Source organism: Canis lupus, chromosome 14, assembly GCF_048164855.1.
Source record: "Canis lupus baileyi chromosome 14, mCanLup2.hap1, whole genome shotgun sequence".
NCBI classification, from domain to species: domain Eukaryota; kingdom Metazoa; phylum Chordata; class Mammalia; order Carnivora; family Canidae; genus Canis; species Canis lupus.
This window is the reverse complement of record NC_132851.1, coordinates 23850164-23874803: the sequence shown is the minus strand read 5'-3', so window position 1 is coordinate 23874803 and position 24640 is coordinate 23850164. Positions and strand designations below refer to the sequence as shown.

Below are 24640 nucleotides of genomic sequence, written 5' to 3'. Positions count from 1 at the left end.
GCCTAGGACTCAGATCTTGTGACCCCGAGCCCAATTCTCTTTCCCCTTGCCAGGCATGGGAATGAACTTTGGACCTAGGTTTGAGCCCCTGCTCTGCTACATACTGATGCTGTGACCTTAGTTTTCTGAACTGCAAAGTGGGGTTAATAATCCCTTGTTACAGAAAGGTGCTGAGGATAAGGAGGCAGCACAGTGCTTGGCACTTCCTACGCTCTCATTATATGCTACTCTGCTCCTTTTGAACAATAAGCTGAGATCCAAAATCCCCACAAAGGCCCTTAGATCAGTATGGGCAGTGAGGAAGCCCACCCTTGAGTGGCCTTTATTCTTCATCACTGAGGGTATACCAGGTTGAATGGCCCCCCCAAAGATATGCCACCCAGACCCTGTGATTGTGACCCTTAATCTAGAAAAGGGTCTTTGGAGATGTAATTAAGTTAAGGACTTTAAGAAGAGATCAACCCGGATCACCTGCATGGGCCCTATTGACAAATGTCCTTAAAAGAAACAGAAGAGGAGCATCTGGCTGGCTCAGTCTGGAGCATGGGACTCTTGATCTTGGGGTCGTGTTCAAGTCCCACATTGGATGCAGTAATTAAATAAATAAATGAAACTTTCTATAAAAAAAAAAGAGAGAGACAGAGAGAGAGGCAGAAAAAGAGCAGATACCCAGGGAGAGGCCATGTGGAGCCAAAGCAGAGAGTGAGTAATGCTTGAGAAGCAGAACTAAGGATTGCAGGCAGTCTCCGGAAGTTAGAAGAGGTGAGGAAGAGATTTGACCCCAGAGCCTCTAGTGGGAGTGTGACCTTGCTGACATCATGATTTCAGACTTTTGGTCTCTGAATTGTGGGGGAATATATTGCTGTTTTAAGCCACAGAGTTTGTGGTAATCATTATAGGAGCCTCAGGAAACGAATACAGTGAGCAAGTGAAAGCAATGAGCCTCCCTGGCAGCCAAAGTTCTCCCAATTTGTTGCTTCCTCTACTTTCCCTCCACCTCCATTTCCAAAGGAAGCACTGAAGGACTAGGAAGCCCACAGCCCCTGGCTAAGCCAGGCTGCTGGGGGCTGGCATGTGGAGCCCAGGGAGGGAAGCCAAGCCCCCGCCACCAGCGTACTGCTTAGACCACTCATGTGGCACATGGGCCCCTGGTGTGAAGTGGAGGGCACTTCAAACCCAGTGGCCTCCATCCTGCCGAAACTCAGCCTCAGTCTCCTCCCAGAAAATTGCTGGGAGAGAAAAAGCGAGGAGGCCCTCTGGCACTCCCAAGGCTGATTATCACCCTGGGCCTGACCTCTACTGTATAATTACTCTGCAGTGTCTGATGCACAGGCAGGGCTGAGGTTCCTTCTTGTTTTTTTTAAAAACTCTTTCCCAGAACCACTGGGGACTGGCCCCAGTGCCTCAAACCATTGTAAATGTTTACAGGAAATTGTTCAGCAGCACAGACTGCTTATATGACACACATATTATGAAATGTAAAATGAGGTCATTGTTCAGTAAATCACTTCTTGGTTGGGTAGTGGGAAAGGCTCCCAGGATAAACCCGAGACCCAGATTCAAAGGGCTTGAGGGAAATCTGGTCATTCCAGACTCTCCTCTAACCTCCAGGCTGTTGCTGAGCCATCCCAGAACTGCTCTGGCCTCCAGTCTCACTTTCTAAAGCATTCCAGGAAGGAAAATCTAAAAAGTATTATTTTTAAAATTTTTACTTTCCTGAATTATCCAGCTATGGGTTGACTGTGGCATCAGAGTGGAAGATTTCCAATTGGTCCCTGCTACATAGAGCCCACCCAAGTAGCACATGCAGCTTACACCAATGCAGAGACAAGGTATCCCATAATGCTATGCAAAAGTCTCCATTCACTCATTCATTCATTCACCCATATATGCATGCATTTAAACAACCATCCCACTGTAACCACGCATTCAACAAGTCATCTGATGAATATTGAGAGGCTTCTATGTGGATACAGCTGTAAGCGAACCCCCCTGTCCCATGGAACTTGCAGTGTGGCACGGCAGAGATGGGACAGAGGAGAACAGGCCATGTGAGGGACACAGAAAGCAGAAGGCCTCATCTATTCTAAGAAAGCTCAGTGAGTTGAGTCCTAAAGGCAGAGCGGGAATGAAAGTGAGGATCAAAGACAAAGGTGTTTCAGGTAGAGGGAAGAGCCCATGCAAAGATATGGAGGTGAGAAAGAAAACATTGCTTATTCTAGGAGCTTCACATGGTTTATGAAGAACCTGGGAGAATGGGTGGGAGGGACATGACTTTGAAAGGCAAGTAGGAACCACTCCAAAAGGCCTCGGACATCCCACTGAAGACTTGAGACTTTTCTGGACTTGAAGAGCCCAATATTACAAGCTTTGATAGAAAAGAATGGCCAGGTGAGCTGCTCATAAGTGAGCACAATCCGGGAACAGTGAATGTGGTTGGAAAAGGTATGGGAGACACAGGAACCCCATTTGGGTATCGGTGGTTCTGCTGAGTAATGTGACAGAGGTGAGGGTGAAGAGAAATGGATGGGTCTGAGAGATACCAAGGAAGTGAAATAGTGCCATCTTCATGGTAACTAACTGGGCATGGGGTGAGGGGAAAGAGGGAGCCAGGGATGAGCCCCAGATTCCTAGCTGACACTATATAATGAGTGGGCCATCTGGGAGGCAAGAAGGCTCCTTCCAGGGATGACACCTGTAGGGCTCCAGGCCTGAGATGCTGAGGCCCAGGACCTGGGCAGGAGCAGCTCTCACAGAAAGAAAGGGGCCGATTCAGGAGAGTTTTACAAGAAAAAGAAATCCCTTCTGAGGTGAGATTTCTGGCACTCAGAAGTTTAAAAAAAAAAAACACACACACACATCACAGGGGAAGTAACTGGATCCCCATCACAAAGGTGGAACTGTAGGAAAAAATGAAGAAGAACAACATAAATAACAGCACTCAAACTGAACCAGAACTAGGCAGCAATTAATCACTACTATTCTTGGAGATGAACTCATCCTAGAATTTGCTGTTTCTCCACTTGCAATCAAACAGCTAGGTCTTCCCAGAATTGTAAAGGTGGAACTAATCCCTGAGACTCATTGAACAGTCTGAGGACACAAAGCTAGTGTCTGTGCCAGGACCACCACACAACTCTCATCCCTGTCTCCCCACATCCTGCCCTGAGGACTAGCGCCAGAGTCTAGACAGAGGTAAAACACCTCTAGCCTTTGCCAGCAGAAACACTGAGTCTTCTTATTTCCTTCCCCCTCTCTATAGGCAACTCCTCCTTCCACACCTTCCGCCACCCACCACCCAGATTTCTCTTCCTCCCAATCCTTCCACCAAAACGCATCAAATGCATCTAGCCCCTCTTGTTCCTTGAGGATCCTGATCTCTCAGCTGGGTAGGAGCGATCGCACAAGTTCAACTAATTCAGTTCCATTCAAAGGAGACCAAGCATGTGCTAGTCCCAGGGAGTGGCCAGGGGAACAAGCCAATGCAGGACTCTCCAGATTCTGGCTGTGAAGAGAGAGTTTGGGGTTCCTTTGTTTCTCCCTTTTTTAAAAAATATTTTATTTATTTATTCATGAGAGACCCACAGAGAGGGGCAGAGACACAGGCAGAGGGAGAAGCAGGCTCCCCGCGGGGAGCCTAATGTGGGACTCAATCCCAGGACCCCGAGATCATGCCCTGAACCGGAGGCAAACATTCAACCACTAAAGCACCCAGGTGCCCCGGGTTCCTTTCTTGAAGGCTTGAGATACTGCTGAGGATAGTGGGCATATGAGTTTCAAAGGGTTGTGTAACCAAGTACCACAAACCAGGTGGCTTAGAACATTAACCTATTGTCTCCTAGTCCTGGAAGCCAGGGTCTGAAGTCAAGGAGTCGGCAGGCCATACTCCCCACTGAAGGCACTAGGGGGGACCTGTCCCAGGCTTCTGTCCTGCTTCTGGAGGCCTCAGCTCTTCCTGGGTTTATAGACCCATCTATCCAATCCTCCATCCTTACGTGGCACTCTCACTGTGACTTTGTGGCCAAAAACTCCTCAATTCTGTAACAGGCTTTCAAACCTCAATCATTCAGATACCACCTTCCACGATCTTGGTCAATCTGAGTCCTATAAACATAACATAACATTTTTCTTTTAATCAATTCCTTCAGCCCCTGTCCTTTACAAAATGTAAGCAAAATCACACATTTAATGACTTAATGATATCTTCATATATGGTTGGCCCTTGAACAACACAGGTTTGAGCTGAACGGGTCCATTGTATGCAGTTTTTTTCAGTACTGTAAATGTATTTTTCTCCTCCTTATGATTTTCTCAGTAACCCTTCCTTTTCTCTAGTTTATTGTAAGAATACAATATATGATACACAAAACATACAAAAATATGTTGACTGTTAATGTTATCAGTAGGGCTTCTGGTCAATAGTAGACTATTACTTAAGTCCTTAATTTGGGGGGATTCATAAGTTACACATGAATTTTCTATTGCGAGGGGAATTGGTACCCCTAGCCCCTGTATTATTCAAGAGTCAGTGTTGTATGTGTGCATATCTATATCTATATCTATATCTATATATATGACATATATATCATACAGTTGATAAGTCGATTTGAATCTAGGCTGAAGAATCTTTTTTTTTTTTTTTTAAGATTTTATTTGATTATGGATGAAAGACACACAGAGAGAGGCAGAGACATAGGGAGAAGAAGGCTCCCTCTGGGGAGCCCAATGTGGGACTTGAACCCAGGATCCTGGGATCACGACCTGAGCCGAAGGCAGATGCTCAACCACTGCACTGCCCAGGCGTCCCTTGGGCTGGAGAGTCTAAATCAGAGTTTGCTGTTTAGTCTTTCTCATTCCCACACCTGCTACACATGGATCATCTTTCCAATCCTGTCTCTGTGGATATTCTAAAGGATATTCTAAAAAGGATATTCCCCTCTTCTTTCTTATTCATTATGGCTTCTGGTACTGACCAAATTGCCTACAAGGAGCATGTATTACTTTGAGGATGGGGGGAAAAATTTTTTAGAAAGAATGTCATTTAAAGGCATAATAGGAGTTTAACAAGGCAAACGGCCATCATGGTCCCTATTAGGACTTCTCTCTTGAGATTGGCAAGTTTATGGGTGGGCTTGTAGCAATTTGGGCTTCTATTTTAATCTCTTCCACCCAGTTTTAAGTACCTGGAGGCCAATGAACAGACTATACTTTTTTTTTTTTTTTAGATTTTCCATTTTATTGAGGTATAAATTCACATAACATATAAGTCACCCATTTAAAGTGTACAATTCAATGGTTTTTAATATATCCACAGATACATGAAAGCATCGCCACAGTCAATTTGGAACACTTCCATCAGCTCAGAAAGAAACCTCCTACTCTTTAGCTATTACTCCCCTACCCACACCATCCCCACACACTACTTTTCTACTCTATAGATTTCCCTATCCTACACTTTCACAGGAATGGAGTAATTATAATATGTGGTCTTCTGTGACTGGCTTCTTTCACTTAGCATGATGTTCCAAGGTTCATTCAAATTGTAGCATGTAAAAGTACTTCATTCTTTTTCTGGTCACATAATACTCTATTGTATGGATATACCTCATTTGTTCATCCATTTGTCCGTTGACAGACATTCAGGATGTTTCCACCTTTTAGCTATCATGAATGGTGCAGCAATGAACATTTGTGTGCAAGCTTTATGTGGACATTTGTTTTCATCTCTCCTGAGTATAGACCTAGGAATGAAATTAAGGCTGTACTCATTCCTCTTTCTGCCACAATGCCCAGTACTTTGCTTCAGGCAATGTGAAGCCTTCATGGATATTTGTCAAGTGAATGAGAATATACTTCTCCACAAGACTTTAAAGCTAAAGGGTCCATCTAGGTTCCCCCAAAGCCTCTGACCACTGCCCTAGCTTCCTGAGAATTGATGAAAATCAACCTCCATCTTCTTTCTTATTCACTCTTGACCTTGTTTCTTTCTCTTGCACTTTAGGAACTGATGAAGCAGCCATCATTGAGATCTTATCAAGCAGGACTTCAGATGAGAGGCAACAAATCAAGCAGAAGTACAAGGCAACGTATGGCAAGGTGATTCCAAGGGTTCTTGCAAGCACAGCCTTGGCCAAGGTGGTCTCTGCTTTCTCTACATTCCCAAGGCAGTGGAGAATATCTTTAAAGCTTTACTGAGTTAGCTCCAGAGAAAACAAGATGAAACTATTCTTGACAATTTTAATTGATCACAGAGAAACTGAAATTGCCTTGTTAACTTAATAGCCTATAAAATCAATATTCCTTAACTCCTCTTGAAAATTGACTTCCTTTTTCTAATTAATCCCTCTGCCATTTTTCTACTCCTTTGGTCTAATTCTACATATTAACCTACTGGTAGGCCAGTGACTTGAGAACCAGTTTTCACAGGTGGATCTTCATACAAGAATTCTTCATCTATACACTGACCTTCAAGAATGATACATTCTTCATAAGTGTTTTGACAGAAAACTAAAAAGAAAAAACACAAACAAAACACAAACTTCCATTTCATTAAGCATGAATACTTGTTTTCTTTCTTTCTGTGTCTTTTCTTTCCTTCTTTTTGTTGTTGTTGATGGTGTTATATATAGAAATCTATAAGTATGCATTAGGCTTTCTATTTTCTTTATTGATTTATGATGAACACAATTTAACCTTTTCTTAATGTCATTAGAATTATTAGCATGCAAACCGAATATTAATCATTAGGCTGTTTTTAAATCCATATTTATAAGACCTTTACAGTATCGATCACTATGCAGAAATAGATACAGAGATGGGTTTTCTTATTTATTTGACACTGGGCAGGCAACAATCTCTTTAGGCCCTGGTGTCCTCAGACACAGAATGAAAATGGTCATTTGGCTTACTTCCCAGCTTTTGGGAGAATCAAGCTGATGGCTGATGGCATACATATCAGTAAAGGGACGCACTCCTAGGTATGGCTATTTCCATTTTATAGAGAGGAAACCTGGGGCTCCTCTGTATGACCTGAAGCTCACGCAAAATTACTCACCTAATAAGCAAAAGAACCAACATCCAATCCCAGTCTTTTAACTCCAAGGGCAGCATCCACTTCTGAAGAACACATTGCCATGAAGAGGAGCTATTTATTTCCACACTACCTGGCCTACCTGGCTGTGCTTTTATAGTTTTTCTGCTTCTCTCCTCACAATCGGGCTTGCCAATGTCATTCCTTGATGACATTGATGAAAATAAGTGACTCTTCAGTTCAGCTGCAGGGAACTGAATTGAATGACATTGAACTTTTATCGTTGTCAGCGTGCCTAAGTATAACAGCCTCTCAAGTGCCATGTCTATCCCCCACTCTACCAATGTGGAAAGTCAGATCAGGCTTCTTAAGCTTGAATGTAAAGCAGAGTAACTGATCTTGAGGTGGGGACTTAGGAGCTCTGCTAATAGGAAAGTGGGCATGCTCTAGCATCAAACCACAATACCAACAGCCTGCCAATCTTTGCTTACACACCTGTTCACACCTGTCTCAGATAGCTGAGACTGCCAAGGAGGTGATCTGGAATCAACATCTGAAGCATGGAGATGTTGGCAGGGGAAAAATCCAAGTCCCCATGTCAACTGAGCTCCAAAGAGAACACACATCCCAAGGTGACACAACTAGTGAGCAAGAAAACCAGGATTAGAGCTGAGACATACTGAGCCAGCTTCTGTGTCCAAGCAGAATGTAAACATACAAGGATTTGTTTTCATGCCTGTGGCTTATAAGAGTAGACAGCTGGGACTTCTCTGCAGTTCTATATAATGTTCATCTGACCTGAAGAGACATGACCAATATTTGGGTGGATCCACACTGTAGAGTGCTCAGCAAAGGGCCCCATTTATTCCTCTCATGTCCCTGTAATGATTGCAGCACTAGATGGGGTAACTGCCTTAAGACAGAGGCAGTAATACCACGGTCCCCACATAAGACTGCAGATCCCCCTCATAAGGCAAAATCTCTGAGGTTTTTCTCCCAGGCTCAGAGCTCAGAGGTTCATGTGAGTAACATGGATTAGCCTCTTAGAAGGTTCCTCTTGTTGTGAAATAATAATAATAATAATAATAATAATAATAATAATACTCATTAATTAAACATTTAAGTGTCCCAGGCACTGTGCTTGGACTTGAAACAGATTGTTTCTCAGCTTTCTCTCCCCAAAACCCTAAGAGATGAATCTTATTATCTTCCCATTTTTCAGAGAAGGAAACTGACAGCTGGTGAAAGTACATTTCCAAAGTCACACGGCTGCTGTGACCATGTCATTAGCCATCATGCAGCATTGCTGAGTGGCCAGAACAACTCCATGCTGTAATTTGGGTCCTTCAGATGCTAGCTGCTCCGGGGTCCTGTGGTCTGACCCACACGGGGCCAGCTGTACATGAAGGTCTTGCTCTGAGCTCCTTCACTGAAGTTGGGGGTGTTGGCAACTCTAGTTAGACTGAACATCACTTCATGTCCCATTCATCATTAACCCATGTCAGAGAGACACAGGTATGGCAGGCAGTTTGCCTCTAATAAGACAGCACTTGCCAGAAAACATCCATGATGATGGACACTTGCTAAAAACAGTCATTTCATGTCCTTCCTTCCTTCTGCCTACCTGAGTGCTTTCCTACGTATGTTCCTTTCCAGATTTAACAAGTTAACCAAAGTGGCTGTACCTCTGACATGCCCAGGGTGATCCCCTTTTACTCCTGCTATGCCCCTGCAATGATTGCTACTTTATCATTGCCCCTTTCACTCTCAAAACCATTCCCATTTTGAAGACAAATTATCTGATCCCTCTAGAGATAATCGGTCCTTTCTAGTTGAGCAAGGGTTGGGGCTGGGGGGCAAGCCCTTCATTTTTTTGAGGTCAGTAAACGGGAATGATGCCAATACATCTCCTGCCAGGACTCTTCTGAAGATCAGTGAGAGGGCCCTCTGAATCCCAAAATGTCCAGCAAAGGCTGGTTGTTGTTGTGATTCATCTTCGGGGTCTCCCACCCTGAGTAAGGGATCTTCTCTGCCTCTCTGCCAGTTCCGGGAGAAGATGGATAGGAAGGTGACTTACTTCCAGCGTCCTCCAAAGCAGGTCACTCATGCCAGTAGAGCTCTCTCCCCCACTGTATCCGTGGCAGTTTTCCTGTTGACCCTAAGGCCAAGCAATAGAGAGAGCAACACTTGTCCCTCTGCTTTGGGCCATTCCCCAGTCAGGGCTCTTGCCATCTTCCTACAGGACCTGGAGGAGGTGTTCAAGAGTGACCTGAGTGGGAACTTCGAGAAGACAGCCTTGGCCCTACTGGACCGCCCCAGCGAGTACGATGCCCGGCAGCTGCAAAAGGCCATGAAAGGTCTGGGCACAGATGAGGCAGTGCTCATCGAGATCTTGTGTACGAGAACCAATAAGGTTAGTTCCAGCCAAGCCCTCAGCCCCAGCCCTTGAGGGAGCACCCACATGCCCATCAGACACAGTTGCAGCAGCCAGAAGGAAAGCTACTCCCTGCATTCCACTCATGGGATAAGCAAGCATCTGGCCAGAACTGTGTCTACTTGGCCCGTGCCAAGATTGGGATCCTTCTCCAAATCTCCTGGCTGTCAATCTTGGTGCTGTTGCCTCTGGCTTGACAGAGTAGATCCCTCCAGAAAAGCTGTGTCAAAGCCGCTTTTGTTTCTCCAAAAGGAATGCATAGTTTTATATGCAGGAGGCAAGATCCTACTTTCCTCTTGCCCGCCTGACTTTGCAGGTCTTCTGGCACGAGTAATGCAATAAGTGGTCTAAGCATGTTTGTGCAGCTGCCTTGTCCGTGGCTGTCATCTAGCATAGAGTACAAAAAGGACTGCAAAGAGGCCTGGAGACAGGTGGTGCAGAGGGGATCCCAGTGACTCCCCCGGTGGCTGCCAGCACCTTCCTGGAGGTTTCCATCTGCTTCTCTCAGCAGACTTCTCCCCTTGTTCCCTGGGGCACATGCTGCCATTTCAGGAGCTAAAAAGAGCCTTTGTTAAGGCCTTAGTAGAAGCCCATTCGTCTTTGGGTCCAGAAGTCATGAGGCCCAAGGGATCCATCGAGAGTAGAGTGGGTCTGCAAATCATTATTGGGAGACCCCTTCTCTCTTCCACAACCGCTTGTCCTATAGAATGGGAAGTCCAGCAGGGAAAATGCCAGAGTCCCAACATTCTTGAGCCTCCAGGTAGGAAACAGAAGTAGTGTTTGGAGCAGACAGCAAGGAAAAGCTTCAACAGAGCTTTGATGCTAAAATGCTATTTTAAAAGCCTTGAGAACAGACGACTCTGGGTTGACTCCTTCTGCTCAGCTTGTGCTATCCAGCGTCTGTCTTTCTTTCTTTCTTTCTTTCTTTCTTTCTTTCTTTCTTTCTTTCTTTCTTTTTTTCTTTCTTTTTTCTTTCTTTCTTTCTTTCTTTCTTTCTTTCTTTCTTTCTTTCTTTCTTTCTTTCTTTCTTTCAAGGTTTTATTTATTTGTTCATGAGAGACACAGAGAGAGAGAGAGGGAGAGTCATAGGCAGAGAGAGAAGCAGGCTCCATGCGGGGAGCCTGATGGGGGACTTGATCCCAGGACCCCAGGATCATGCCCTGAGCCAAAGTCAGATGCTCAACCACTGAGCCACTGAGGTGCCCCTCCAGCATGTTTCTTAAAGCGCCATCATGCTCCAAGCTATAGCTTAAACCCCAAAGCCCTTTTCCTAAGCATGCCTGGACTTCTCTTTTTTGCACAAGATCATCAAACCCCCCATTTCAAGGAGTTTCCATTCAGGGCCCAGCCTTAGGGAAGGGTCAGTGTTCTTACTCAACATCTCCCACCTTCTGGAAACACTGCAGTCCCGCCAGGAGACGTCTAGTATTGGGGCAATCGGCAGCCTGCCTGGGCAAGAAGGTTCCGATTATTATTTTTCTAATCTTACTTGACCACATGTGGTTTCCCCCCTTGGTCTAGTTTCCTTCAAGCCCTGCTCTCAAACAACAGACAAGCTCTTTTGTTTCCCCCTAATCAAATAGATCTAATAGTAAAGGGAAGAAAAGTAGGAAGAGAGCAGGTCTCAGGTTCAGGCAGATCCTGGCGGCAGGTTGGAAGGAGGAGAACAGGAGGAGATGCATGGGAACGAGTGGTCAGCCCCCACCAGCTCCTAGGTCCCCTTGCCTCCCGGGCTCCTCATCTTTCACTGCCCCCCTACCTGCTCCCTGGCCTGCCCGCTGACTCTCTTATACATCTTGCCAGGGAAGCTCTGGGGAAACACCTGCTCTTAGACACTGCTGGTTTAAAGGTAAATTGAGGCAGCTCCTGATGGGGCTAGGTAGCATGAGTCCTTGAAATACAAAGCACTTCTTCCCAGCACACAATTGAGAGAGAAGCTTGCCCTCCTGCGCGCAGCACATTGTTTACTGAACGAAGCTTTGTTTCAAATAGAGAAAAATTGGAAACAACCTACATGTCCATCCATCAGGGAAGCTGGCTAAATAAACTGTGGCTTACTGTGGAGTGGAACATTTTGTGTCCACTTAAAAAACCCTAGGCAGCTAGGTATCAGCAAAGCTGGATCTCCAAGACATATTAGTGAGTGAAAACAGTTAAGTCAAAGAACAACATACACAGTATTCCACTTTTCAAACACATTCCCAAAGCAACTCCATAGATTTTCAGTAGCACGTCTATCTGTATACAAATGCGAAGACAAATACCTGGGAAGGTCCCCACTGAAGTTGTGACACTGGCCACCTGAGGGGGGATGGAGGATGTGAGATGGGGTGAGGGGGGATGTGAGATGGGGTGAGGGAGGTAGTGCAATGTTAGCTTAGCTGTCGGAGCTTTGCTTTGAACTAAGGAGAGTGTATACATGTGGTAACTCATGTGTGGTTTGGAGCATTTGCACGAGGGGGGCTGTTTCACACCTCCAGGGACCCACCCCAGAGCTAGGCCCTGAGCCACGGGGTAGCCCTCTCTGGAGGAAGTCAGGGAGGCATCCTGCATCCAGAGACAGGCTCCGGCCACTTCCCTCTGTGTGAATCTGTGTCTCCTACTGATTAACCCCACCTTGGAGTATTGATTTTTCTTTTATCACCCTTCCTAGGAGATCATGGCCATTAAGGAAGCCTACCAAAGGTGTAAGTGACCTTTTGTTCTGACTTTGGATAAAGAATGTTCCTTTCCAAATACCTCTGGGAAATGAAGTCATCTGCTTTCTTCTCTCCCTTTTTCTTCTTCTCAAGTATTTGACAGGAGCCTTGAATCAGATGTCAAAGCTGATACAAGTGGAAACCTAAAAGCAATTCTGGTGTCCCTGCTACAGGTAAGATCAGGCCTAGCAAGGGGAATATCTCTTTTGATCAATCAACTAATTACAGGCCTTAATTATGTCTGTGAAATATCCTTTGTATATTAACACAACACAATCATGGGTGGGAGGGTGAAAGCTTATATTCGCAGGTCTCACCCACACTCAGGAAGGGGGTCATTCAGGGGCTGGGCTGCTCGGGGTCATCTTGGAATCCTGCCTGCCACAAAGCGCTTAGGTTAGACTCCAGGCCTTTCCATGACCAAGTCTCAGGGTTCTTCATCCTGCTTTAAGGCCCCTAAGGTTTGTGAGTGACCCTGGTTTCTACAAGAAAGAAAACGGTGTTGCCTCAGAAGCTACTCTTTGTATCAGATGTGCCCTAAAGATGGCAGCAAAGAGCAGCATTGCAGCTTTGCCGGGCTCCATCTCCTCCCACCCCTCTGAAATCACCCCCAGCTTTCCAGGACTTTCTCTTTTTGTTTTCCGCGGTGGAGCAGGAACTCAGGTTAATAACAATGTCAATTTTTCTAGGCTAATCGTGATGAAGGAGATGACGTGGACAAAGATCTAGCTGGTCAGGATGCCAAAGATCTGTACGATGTAAGTGTGCAGACGTGCCAGTCTCAGCGAGTTCTTTTCCTTTTTAAAAAATTTATTAGCCCTATTTTCAACAAATTTTTATTTCATGAAAAATGGGAGTTACTTGAGAAATAAGCATGATCTTTAAAATACTTTTCACATACACGGTCTTTGTGAGCCTATAAGAGTTGTTCCTACTCGTGCACTCTAGAGTTTACCACTTCAGATCCATTTTGGAGCAAGGAAGGGCATAAATAATATAAGTAAATATGTGCAGTTTACTTGCGGGTAGAAGCCTTAAGTGCTTGGTCGATCACTTTGAATATGACTATTCAGGGCATATCTTATAACATGACTACTTGGTGCATATTTTATAACTTCCTGTAAGTGAGGCCTGGTCACAGAATAGTATATTCAGTCTTTCTGCAACAGGCTTTTTTCAAAATGTTTGCATTTGGCCCACAAGGCAGGGGATGGCCGCTGGGGCACCGATGAGCTTGCCTTCAATGAAGTCCTGGCCAAGAGGAGCCACAAGCAATTACGTGCTACCTTTCAAGCTTACCAAATTGTAAGTAAACAAGTACTAGGGCAAGGGAGTTCACACTAAAACTGCTTATTTCTAAAAGAAGGCAAAATCAGGGATAGGGAACAATGGGGGTCTTTTACCACAGTTGTTCTTAATCAGAAGTGATTTTGCTTCTCTCACTATCAAATATCCTTTGATATTTGATAATGTCCAGAAACATTTGGGGTTGTCATTTGGGTGTTGGGGAGGTAATGCTAACAGCATCTAGTAGGTAAAGGCCAAGGAGGCTGCTAAACATCCTACAATGCACCACAACAAACCCCGCAACAGAATTATCCAGCCCCAAATGCAGTGCCAAGGTTGGGAAATCCTGCTTTACAACAGGGGCTAGGAAAGCAGAGGAGTGTCAGGTTGTGGAGCAAAGCCTTAGAGTCAGCATCTGGGTTGAAACTCTGATCCTCTCACAGGCAGGTGGGTGACCTAACTTCTCTGTCCTCATTTGTAAAGCAGGGACCATGATCCTTATCATCACCCCCTCCTAGGATTCTTTCAGGAGCTGAGTAAGAGAAATGTAAAAGCTTCAGAAAAGCACCTGGCATGTGATAAGCACACAAATGTTCTCTCCTACTATTATTCCAGTTTACAGTTGGGCTGACGAAGTGCCTACCCCTCCCACGACAGATGTCATACGCCTCAGATAAACTCCTGAAAAGATGTATAAGCTGCTTTTATACAATTGTTTTTTTAATCTAATGATAATTTTAAGCCAAGAAGATGAGTTCGTTATCCCAAAGCACTTACTTAGTGGTGAGTCCTTCCCTGGAAATCAGTCTTGAATTGCAAGCCTTTTGTAGTGTATCAGATTTGTTGTCTCCCATTTTATATTTGCAGAGTGCTTTTAACTATTCGAAGCACTTCCATGCCCTGTATCTCGTTTCAATTTCCCAACAATACTGTGTGTAGGCCGAGCAACCATTGTTACCTACTGGTGCTGGACAAGGCGAGTCTGTTATGAGTAAGGCGCCATCTGTAACTTATCAGGACCACACAGCAAGCCGGTAGCAGAGAGTGGATGAGCACTGCAAGATTCCCCAGCCCCAGCCTCTACCTCGCCTGGAGCTGGCTGCTCCTCACTCAAAATAGTGTTTCCTATGTGTTGCCAGCAGATGAAAAGACAATAAAGCTTAGGAATTTTATCATTACTGTATATAAGCCTTGAGGGCCCTCTGCTTTCAAATCGTGCCCAGAGTCATGATCAAAGCCAGCTGACCCTGCACTCCCTTGGCCTCTGCTCCTGGAACTGTGTAGACTCTGGGCTGGAAGACTTCTCCATGACCTAGACACCCTCTTCCCACATGGCTGGGGCTGTAGATGGAGTTTCTGGGGATGGCTGCCATTGGTGATTACTATGGTAACACACATACATGTGAGTGTGTATATGTGTGTGTGTGTGTGTGTGTGTGTGTACATGAACTACTGACTGCCTGCAAGGATACTCTCCAGGTCAATTGTTCTCAAAATTAATCCCACAACAGCAGCATCAGTATCACTTGAAAACGTTAAAAATGAGAATTCTCTTATTTAGAGGAGAGAGAGAGAATTCTCAGCTCCCACCTTCAACCTACTGAATCAGATTCTCTGGAATTTGGGCCCTACAATGTGCTTTCAATGAATCTTCCAGGTGATTCTGATGCAGGTTAAAATTTAAAAGGTCTGCTCTAGACTTCTAGCCATTTGACGTTGGGCAAGTTATTAAGGATTCTGCACCTCAGTCTCCTCAAGGGAGAGGGAAAATAATGGTACCTACTTCATGGGGTTAGTAATTAATTAATGAGTTCGTAGAAGTAAAGTGCTTAGTACCTGGTATACAGTAGGTGCTCATTAAACACTAGGACTGCCCGTTGTCTCCCTACGTGAACCAACAGTATCAAATAAAGCTCAAACAGACAGTAAGATGATTTGTTGATTTAATGATTCTTTACATGAAACTAGCTCTAAAATACTACCTATTCATCATTCCAAAAACTTTCCCAGAACATCATTCGTCTTGATCTTTATCACTGATTTTTGTGAGCTTACCCTGATCTTTAGACCCTGTTTTATGAAAACTTATGAGTTTTCACATGGGTCTCTGACTAAAAACAATAAACTGCTAGCATGAGATCACAGGAGTATATTATGTGGCATAGGTTGTCCTGGCACAGAGCTGAATTTTTATTTTTGGCATGAAAACATAGGGGTTTGCCCTTTATTTGCCCTCCAAGCCCGAGCCTTCACTACTGACGCTCTCAGAAATCCTCGCCAAGCAAGAGAGCTTTCCCAGCTCTGCTACACTACACAAGAATATCAACAGTCCAAAGTTGACCAAACACAAAAGGCTTGCATAGCTCTAAAGTTCAAGGAAGTTCCCTACACGGAGCTCAATATAAATTGTAGGTAGGCATACCCACAGGCTGGGCGTACACCTGTCACCATTGCTCCCCTTAACTTTAGGTGTTCCTAGGCCTGTTCCAGAGCCTTTAGCCCTGTAACCACTGAGGCCAAAGCCAGAGGGCATTAGGTTCTGCTGTGGGAATGCTGTCACTTTGGGTGAATCGGTTTTAAAAGAGAGAAATGTCTCCCCTATTCTTCTCATAATCTCCCTACAGGCAGTGCTACCTGGTAACTAGAGGCCTTTGAGGCTTGTCTGGAATCTACCCCGGCAATGTTTTTTGTACTAAGATCAGAAAACCTGATCTGTCTAAAGAGCCCCCTGAGTATTAAGTGTTCCAGTAACTTAAGTGAAAAGCTTGCCATTTGCAAAGGGGATTCACGATAGCTTGGGCCAGTCCATTGTTTTCCATTCCTGTTCCATTAAGGTGCCTCAGTAGCTACCAGGAGGGGGGTGTGGGCAGGAGATAGGTAGAGAAGAGGAGGCAATGTGAACAGTGCCCCCTGAAGTTGTGTGATGGAAAGACTCATAGAAAGCAGGAGCCTGGGACGCCTGGGTGACTCAGTGGTTGAGCATCTGCCTTTGGCTCAGGTCATGATCCAGGGGTCCGGGGATCAAGTTCCGCATTGGGCTCCCTGCAGGGAGCCTGCTTCTCCCTCTGCCTATATCTCTCTGTCTCTCATGAATAAATAAATAAAATCCAAAAAAAAAGCAAGTAAGCAAGCAGAAGCCTGGCCATACTGCCTAGGGCTGGGGTAGAGAACCCTTCTCCCACCTCCCAGAACAGCTGCTTTTCTGCTTTGATCTGTTGCACACTGAGATTCTGCAGAGAATGTAATGCACTATTCTGGCCCAGCATTAACAATAGAAACAGAAAGCGGTTTAACGGGAGGATTATTTTTTTAGTAAGCGCAGACCTGTGTGAACAAGATGTCCTCTTGAAATGCAATCTCAGTCTACAGAACAAGAACCCTGTTCGTGGGAAAGTGAGACCAGTCCCTTTCAAAACACCAGCTCCCACATCAAACCCAAGAGAAGCTGAGAACAGCTAAGGAAGGGACAGGACTGAACGTCCCCCGCCAATCCCCGTCATCGTCTAGGTCCATTACCCACCCAAGACCCCTAGATGTCAAACCATGACAAGGAAATCAAGCAACAGAGCCTCATTAAATCTCAACCCACCCCCCACCCCTAGCTATTGTGCTTGCATTTTGCAAAGAATATTTTGTTCACTTATGTTTTCAGAATAAACTACAAACACTCCACTGGTATGTCCCCAAAGGCCAATTATTTATAGAACAACAATTGTGTCATACCCTCAAAAAATAATTCTAAGAAAGAAGCTTAGTATTAAGTATTAGTATTCCTAATGCTTAGCTGCATTTCCCCAAACCCCACAAAGAGCAATCCTTTTTCTTAATTTGCCTGCCCTGCATTTGGCCTAGGCGGGACTGGCATTAAACAGTCACCATCCACTCTGAACTTTAGCTTCTGTAAATATTTGGAAAGAAACCTAACGTGTAATGCTGTGCAGAGTCATATGTGAGCTGGTGGTGAATATAGGATCATTTGGAATCGCCCCCGAGCAAAGGAAAGTGGCATTTTGACGTAGTCAGCCCTCTGGCTTCCAGTCCATGCAGCCCCATTCTATCAGGAGCATAAGACCAGGTCCTTATCATGAACTTCACACCCTCTACTTCTTATTTCACCCAAACTGTGGGGAGGTGCTGAGTCCCCAGTCCCAGGACACGGGGGATGAGAAAAGTACAGGTAAGATGATTACAACCACAGCCTCCTAGAAAGTTGGAAGTGAAAAGAATTTTAAAAACACACTGGAAACTAAACTATTATATAGATGTAATGAATTATTGTTACGGTGTAGATTCATTGTTTCTTCCACTCCCAATTTTACAGATAAGCAAAAAGGCCAAGGGATTGGTCCTCACTGGGGTCTTGTCTGACCCCTTAGAGGTTAAAAGTCATCAGCCATGAGAGGCAACCATCCCTGGCCATGTAAGGCACGGGGCAGGATAGGTTCGTTCCTTAAAGCCGCATGACCAAACCTGGAAGAGTTCTTTTTGTAGAGAACTGACCTCAAGAGTACCAAAGTCAAAAGCAGAACCTGGAATAACGGCCGGCCTTTGGTTGTCTCTCCAGCTCATCGATAAAGACATCGAGGAGGCCATTGAAGCAGAAACATCAGGAGACCTGCAGAAGGCCTACTTAACTCTCGGTAAAGTAAACCTGGGAGAGTCCCTTAGGTCAGGCTCCCTGCAACCAGACTTGGAATCAGAGGTTTGCGTGTGCGAAGATTTTAGGGAATAGTTTGGGAATAACACAAATAAGCAGCATTGGGTAAGGGAGAGAGTGAGCATGATGCCACTATAGTGGGAGCTTTGCTGGTCTTTCACAGAGCTCTTGAGCAGGGAGGCAATGGAACCAGGTCCTTGTGCCCCACACCAAGCAACCCAGTGGACACCAGCTGTGTCCCAGGAGCATTTGCAACTCCTTGGAGGGCCATTCCTGGGAAAGGACTCAGCTGTGGGCAGCCAGTAGGCAAGAGTTGGAATGGGTAGTCTCGGTCCTGAAGAGGGCATCTGGGAAATGCACCACGGCATCCGGGACAGTCCCTTTAAGATGGTAGGTCCTCAAGAGTATCTGTCAATATCCTGGGACCATTGTCTGGTCTCAAAGAGTAATATGTGGTTCAGCCAGGTTTCCAATCCACAAACAAGTTTTTGCACATGTGTTCTTTTCCATTTGGTTCCATTCAACATTTAGAATGAATGAGGTCTCTTTAGAAAGAGTGTGGAGGGAGACCAGATCTTCCCTGTGCCAAGCAAACACCACGACCTTCTCTCCAGGGGTTGCCGTAGGCAGGAAATAGCAGAAAGATGGGCATGGTGCTGTGTCTGGCAGGCTCCTCCTTCCTTTCCACAAGCCCTGGAATGAAGGCATTGTCCATTGTCCACGCTTGTATGGCAAGGAATTGAGGGCACCAACCCAAATAGCACAAGAAATGGAAAGACAGATTCCCCAGAAGAGAAAGAACTGAAAAAACAGTCCTGGAAGTTAAAAAATGTGCTCAATCCGCCAAATTGTGTGTGTGTGTGTGTGTGTGTGTGTGTGTGTGTTGGGGAGGGTGCTAAAAAATTTTTTTGAACAATGTCAGCAATTGATTTTTTTCATCCATACTCATTTTGCATTCAAATTAGCAGGACCTCTACTGTGATGTACAGAGGCCTAAACATTCTTAGTGTCACTCCTGACCCACACTGAACACACATGGATGACTGTCCTTAGGGCTCAAAAGAGGAATCTCTTAAGTAGATGGAGAGAACCACTAACAGCCTGACTCAGAGGTTCCAAATCCTTTCTGTGCTTGCCTCACAGAGAATCAGGAAAATACCAGAATGCAGTCACAGGATTATATTAATCTTCATTACTATTAATCATTAATGGCAATAAACCACTATTAATATTATTAATAGTAATAAAGCCGTTCAATTCTCTAACATTTAGTTGGCCCTACCCAGGCTGGGGATCGTGCTAGGTGTGGGGATCAGAGGTAAAAAGGTCCAGTTCCTGCTCTTAAGAAGCTTAAAGTCCATGGTAGATACACACAAATCAACAGATTCGGTTATGGTAAAGATAAAAACCACCGGAGGGAAGAGGGCACAGGGCAAGAAAGAGTCACACCCCTGGAGACGAGGACCATGAAATGCAGGACTTCGGTGTACCCCAGTGGTAGCAAACTTAAAAGTGATTAGAATAACCTCCAGTATAAACCACACAAATCATAGAGCATGACTTCAGCTGTATTTTCTAGACCCTCCCACCCCTACTCATACCTGACTCATAAAGATGCCCGTTTATAGCTAAATTTGAGACCAAATGACTCCACCTGTTGCGGCCTGTGGGGCAGCACTCCTCCAGCGAGCTCCCCCCACCACATGCATCAGAATCATCCATGCAGAGGCACGTGAAAATGCAGTTTCGGGCCCCATTCCAGGTTACCTATTAGGATCTCCAAGAATGGAGCCCGGAAGCCACACTTTCACAAGCTCCCCCAAGGGATGGTCTTCTCCTCACAGTGGCTGGCTCCCCTGCCTTCCACGTGCCACAGCTTCATCCCCACATTGCCCCTGGCTACCCTCACCCAAACTCTTGAGGGATTCCTGCTGCCGCTACAACAGATGTTATTCACCAGGCATGGATTGTACACAATAGAAAAGTTGAGGATTCTCTTCTAGAATATCAAAAAGAAGGAATGTCAGGGGAGAAGACACCTCTGAAGGCTGACATGAGGCAGACAATCATTTCCACATCAACAAGTCCTGCACTGAGGGGGGTTCTTAACTGAGTCTCAAGTATGCTATTCCCCAAATTGACAGGTTCTCCCCACAACCACCACCAAAATTTTTTGACATTTCACACCCTATGGCTCTACATCCTACCTATAGAGGAGAAAAATGAAATGTATCGGATTAAATACAATTAAGACTACTTACTAAAGGGAAAAATTTCACCTTTCTTCCAATGTCAATTTGTAATATATATATATATCCAACAGCTTCTGGATTGTTCTTGGGATAAAGAGATCTGACACCTGGGCCTGGGCTTTTCTTTTCCACGGAGACTTTGGCGGATTCCACACGGCCTATAAAAGAAAGAAACAGACCCCCTCCTCCCCAGCCTAGACAGTGCTTCCCTAACCCTGTTCCTCCCCAATGCTCATAAGTAAGAATCAATCGTGTAGGCAATTGCCTAGAAAACAAAATTTCCCATCACAGGACGTATGAAAGGGGCACGTTCCACACTTACACTGAGCGTATTACTCGTTACGAATCACACGGCATCAAAAACGTTAAGTGTCCTAGGTAAATGTCAACACCTAAAGAGTAAATGGTTCATTCCCCCCAAAGCATTTGTCACCATGGGCATATCGTGCCCCAGCCTTGGGAGGCGGGGAGAGGAAAGATGATTATTCCCCAGGAGTAGAGACGCACTCTCTGGCCTGACTGGCGAGTCCAAGCTATGCCTCACTAGTTTGTGGATTAGATCAAAGCAAGGAGAGGACCCTAGCAGGAGCATAGGAAGGTGGTCCGAGGACACCATCGAACATTCCATCGCGCCGCATCCCAGATCCAGAGCTAAAAGAGAATGTGGAGCACTTGGAAAAGGTTCCGAGATGAGACTCACAGAGCAAAGCCAGTGAGGAAAAACAAAGGAAGGAAAGGTTGTTAAGCGCAGGAAAGCAGGCCGCAGTCCAGCAGAGTGAGTCTTCAAGATTCTGAAGCTTTATTCTGGCAGAGTGGCCTGCCAATCTGTGGGTCCCCCCCTGAACCCCCAAAGCCAGCATCAGAGAGTTCATTTAGACAAGACATGTTGCTTTGGCCCCTAAGAATCACGAAGTTGGCAGGGAAAGCCTGAGGGAGGCCACAGCCTTCCTCCTCCCCCCATGGGTCTCCAGGGACCAGCAGGGGGTACGCTGAAGGGGTTTAGACAGTCCTTGGTTGAAGAGCCCAGGTGCCCTGACCCAAGGGAACCTTCTAGATCCCATCAGAGGGTGAATCTGCACCCTGCAAAGCTCTATCTCATGCCTGAGTCAGCTCAAGGGTGGCAAGGGGACACCCCGGGCCAGCTCGGCCCCATCGGAGGGCCTCCCCGGGCCACGACCGGTTCGAGCCTCACCTCCTTTTGTCCCCTGTCCGCCCAGTGAGGTGTGCCCGGGACCAGGAGGGCTATTTCGCCGACCGTCTGTACAAGTCCATGAAGGGCACGGGCACCGATGAGGAGACGCTAATTCACATCATCGTGACCAGGGCCGAGGTAAGACGGCCGCCGGCTGCCCCTTCTCCTTTGGCCACTGCTGATGTCATCCACAAATAGTTTTTCTTAAGCTCCCATTTACAGGAAAAGTAAGACAGAGAGACAGCCCTTGCCTTCTCAGACTTTGTGGAAGACACTGTGCCATGCTGCAACCTGTTTCTTCTTATAAAAATACAGGAATGATAGTTGCTTCTCTTCTGGCCTGCACATAGGGGACCTGGCCGGGCCTTTCTGGGTAGTGCCACCACGCTCGGCCCCATTTTAAGGAGGACAGAGCAGAGACACTGGAAGGTTGACAGCTGATGAGGCCACCCAGCAGGGGACGATGAGCCAGTGACTGCCTAGCTCCCCGGCTGGGCCTGCAGTTGAACACACCACGGAAGCCCAGTTTTGCACAAGACGCGTATCAGTACAGGACAATATTTCTGAACCTTTTTTTTTTTTTTTTAATTACCAATCATCCTGCTAAGGGGCCTCTTGGGACCCAGTTTTTTCCCTAATCACCATTCCCCCCAAAACATTACCACCACAGATACACTATTATGTCTGTTTATGCTCCCTATATGCATATTCCATTATGTTCTGTATGTATATATTGTGTCCTGTAAATATATATATTCTGTTAGGTTCTTTTTAAAATTTAAATTCAATTAATTAACATACAGTGCATTATTTCATTTCAGAGATAGTTTAGTGATTCATCAGTTGCATAGAACACCCCATGCTCATTCCATCACGTGTCCTCCTTTATTCTGCTATGTTCTATATATACATGTGTGTGTATATTTATATATGTACTTTCACATAAAAAGATTAAAGTTCTTTTTGCCCTCTAATGCACTTTTGCCCTGTTGGGAGCAGCAATGTCACCCTTCTTTGGGATGCCCAAGTATAAGAAAGAGGGAGCTGAGTAGCCCAAAGCTTGGGAGCACCTGTCAAGATTCAGGGCAGATTCTTTGGAACAAGGGGCCCCAGAGAGAAGGAGGGACAAGATTTAGGGGAAGTGGCATTTCATCCATAGTAGGAGAAGACTTGCAGAATGAAGCACTTGAAAGATCACAGACATCTTCCTTCAAAAAATTGTTAATCGAAGGGGACAATCCCAACCCCAGTCCTGTCCCAAGGCCTTCGACAAATAATATTTAACATCTGACACTGCTTTAAAATATAATTTAGCAACAACGTCATTCTTTCGTTTTTATGCCTATTCTTGGAATTTCTCCTCCTCCTCCACTATTCAGTTTTCTTCTCCCTTCCAGCCCATTTCTCTTGCTCCCACCTCCTTCCCTTCCACAGTCTCTCTGCCACTCTCCTGAGTTCTCTCTTTGTCCTCCCCTGTCTCCCCAGATCTCTGCAGTCTCTGTCTCTCTGTGCCTTAGTAACTCACCACCCCCACACCCCCACCAAAGTCTCAGGAGATCCTGAGGCTCAAGGAAGCAGGAGCAAGATGGAGCAGGACGGGGAATTCTGAAAGACCCCAGGGGATTGGATCACTCTGGAGGGTTCACCAGGGCTCTGTGTTCACTCCAACGTGAGCCATGGAGTGTACATTCCAAGATGCGCTGTCCCATCTTAGGATTGGCCACATGTCCTGGGTCATCTCCACATGTGGACCATTCACTCAGAATGCTTCAGGCTCAGTGAGATGTATTGGCTGGATCCCCTAATCCCCTAAAACCACTTGGTACTAGAAGGGAGCCCCAGTGTGCCCTGTCCCTGCTCCCCTTACTGCCCCCCACCATCCTGCCCCTCCCCCAGCTAAGTAGTGGAGCCAGGGGGTGCGGGGAACACACACCATCCTGCTCAAGTCTCCCCCCGCTCAGCGTCCATTTTGCACAATCCTTCATTCTCCTGCCTTCTGCTCTTATCTTCTTTTTATTTATTTTTTAAATAAATTTATTTTTTATTGGAGTTCAATTTGCCAACATATAGAATAACACCCAGTGCTCATCCCATCAAGTGCCCCCCTCAGTGCCTGTCACCCAGTCACCTCCACCCCCCGCCCATCTCCCCTTCCACCACCCCTAGTTCGTTTCCCAAAGTTAGGAGTCTTTCATGTTCTGTCTCCCTCTCTATTTCCCACTCATTTTTTCTCCTTTCCCTTTTATTCCCTTTCACTATTTTTTATATTCCCCAAATGAATGAGACCATATAGTGTTTGTCCTTCTCCGATTGACTTACTTCACTCAGCATAATACCCTCCAGTTCCATCCACGTCGAAGCAAATGGTGGGTATTTGTCGTTTCTAATGGCTGAGGAATATTCCATTGTATACATAGACCACAGCTTCTTTATCCATTCATCTGTCGGTGGACACCGAGGCTCCTTCCACAGTTTAGCTATTGTGGACATTGCTGCTAGAAACATCGGGGTGCAGGTGTCCCGGCATTTCATTGCATCTGTATCTTTGGGGTTCTCATCTTCTTTCTCTCTTAGTTCATCCCTCCAATAAAGGCAGGAGGAAAAAGTATCAGAAACCTGGGTGATGGTCTGTGGATCTGTCTAGAATGCGCAACAGAGTCTAAATTTTTAAAAATTAAGAACACAACTTGTTAAAGAGAGCTCTGTGCTTCTTTTATGAGACACACTGTGTTCTCTCTGTACTTACATCTTTTCTGGTGCAGGTATTGTCTCCCTTACTAGGTCCTAGGAGTGTTCAGAGCAGAACAATCTTTTTATTTGTTTTTCGTCTGCGTCCTCTGCCCATCTCCAGTGCCTGGGTCTTCCAGGTTATCAATGAATTACATTCAAAATAAGTCCTACAAATTGTAATTGATTTGAATTTTTAAAAAGATTTTATTTATTTATTCATGAGATACACAGAGAGAGAGAGAGAGGCAGAGACACAGGCAGAGGGAGAAGCAGGCTCCATGCAGGGAGCCCAACATGGGACTTGATCCCAGGACTCCAGGTGGACCGAAGGCGGCGCTAAACCGCTGAGCCACCCGGGT

General features: G+C 45.6%; 1 protein-coding gene and 1 long non-coding RNA gene across 4 annotated transcripts in view; one reads left to right on the top strand and one right to left on the bottom strand.

The window, feature by feature from the left end:
- Positions 1–24640, bottom strand: part of LOC140603800 (uncharacterized) — an 80367-nt gene that overhangs the window by 35299 nt on the left and 20428 nt on the right. Inside the window, exon 2 of the long non-coding RNA XR_012006781.1 lies at positions 23871–24132. This is a non-coding gene — a long non-coding RNA (uncharacterized lncRNA). The remainder of the gene's footprint in view (positions 1–23870; positions 24133–24640) is intronic.
- ANXA13 (annexin A13) overlaps positions 1–24640 on the top strand; it is a 50189-nt gene that overhangs the window by 24212 nt on the left and 1337 nt on the right. For all 3 annotated transcript variants that reach the window (XM_072774383.1, XM_072774386.1, XM_072774384.1), the window contains 8 exons: positions 6002–6096; positions 9273–9443; positions 12118–12151; positions 12257–12336; positions 12853–12921; positions 13367–13468; positions 18015–18090; positions 21577–21689. In XM_072774383.1, the coding sequence (XP_072630484.1) occupies positions 6002–6096; positions 9273–9443; positions 12118–12151; positions 12257–12336; positions 12853–12921; positions 13367–13468; positions 18015–18090; positions 21577–21689 (740 nt within the window). The remainder of the gene's footprint in view (positions 1–6001; positions 6097–9272; positions 9444–12117; positions 12152–12256; positions 12337–12852; positions 12922–13366; positions 13469–18014; positions 18091–21576; positions 21690–24640) is intronic.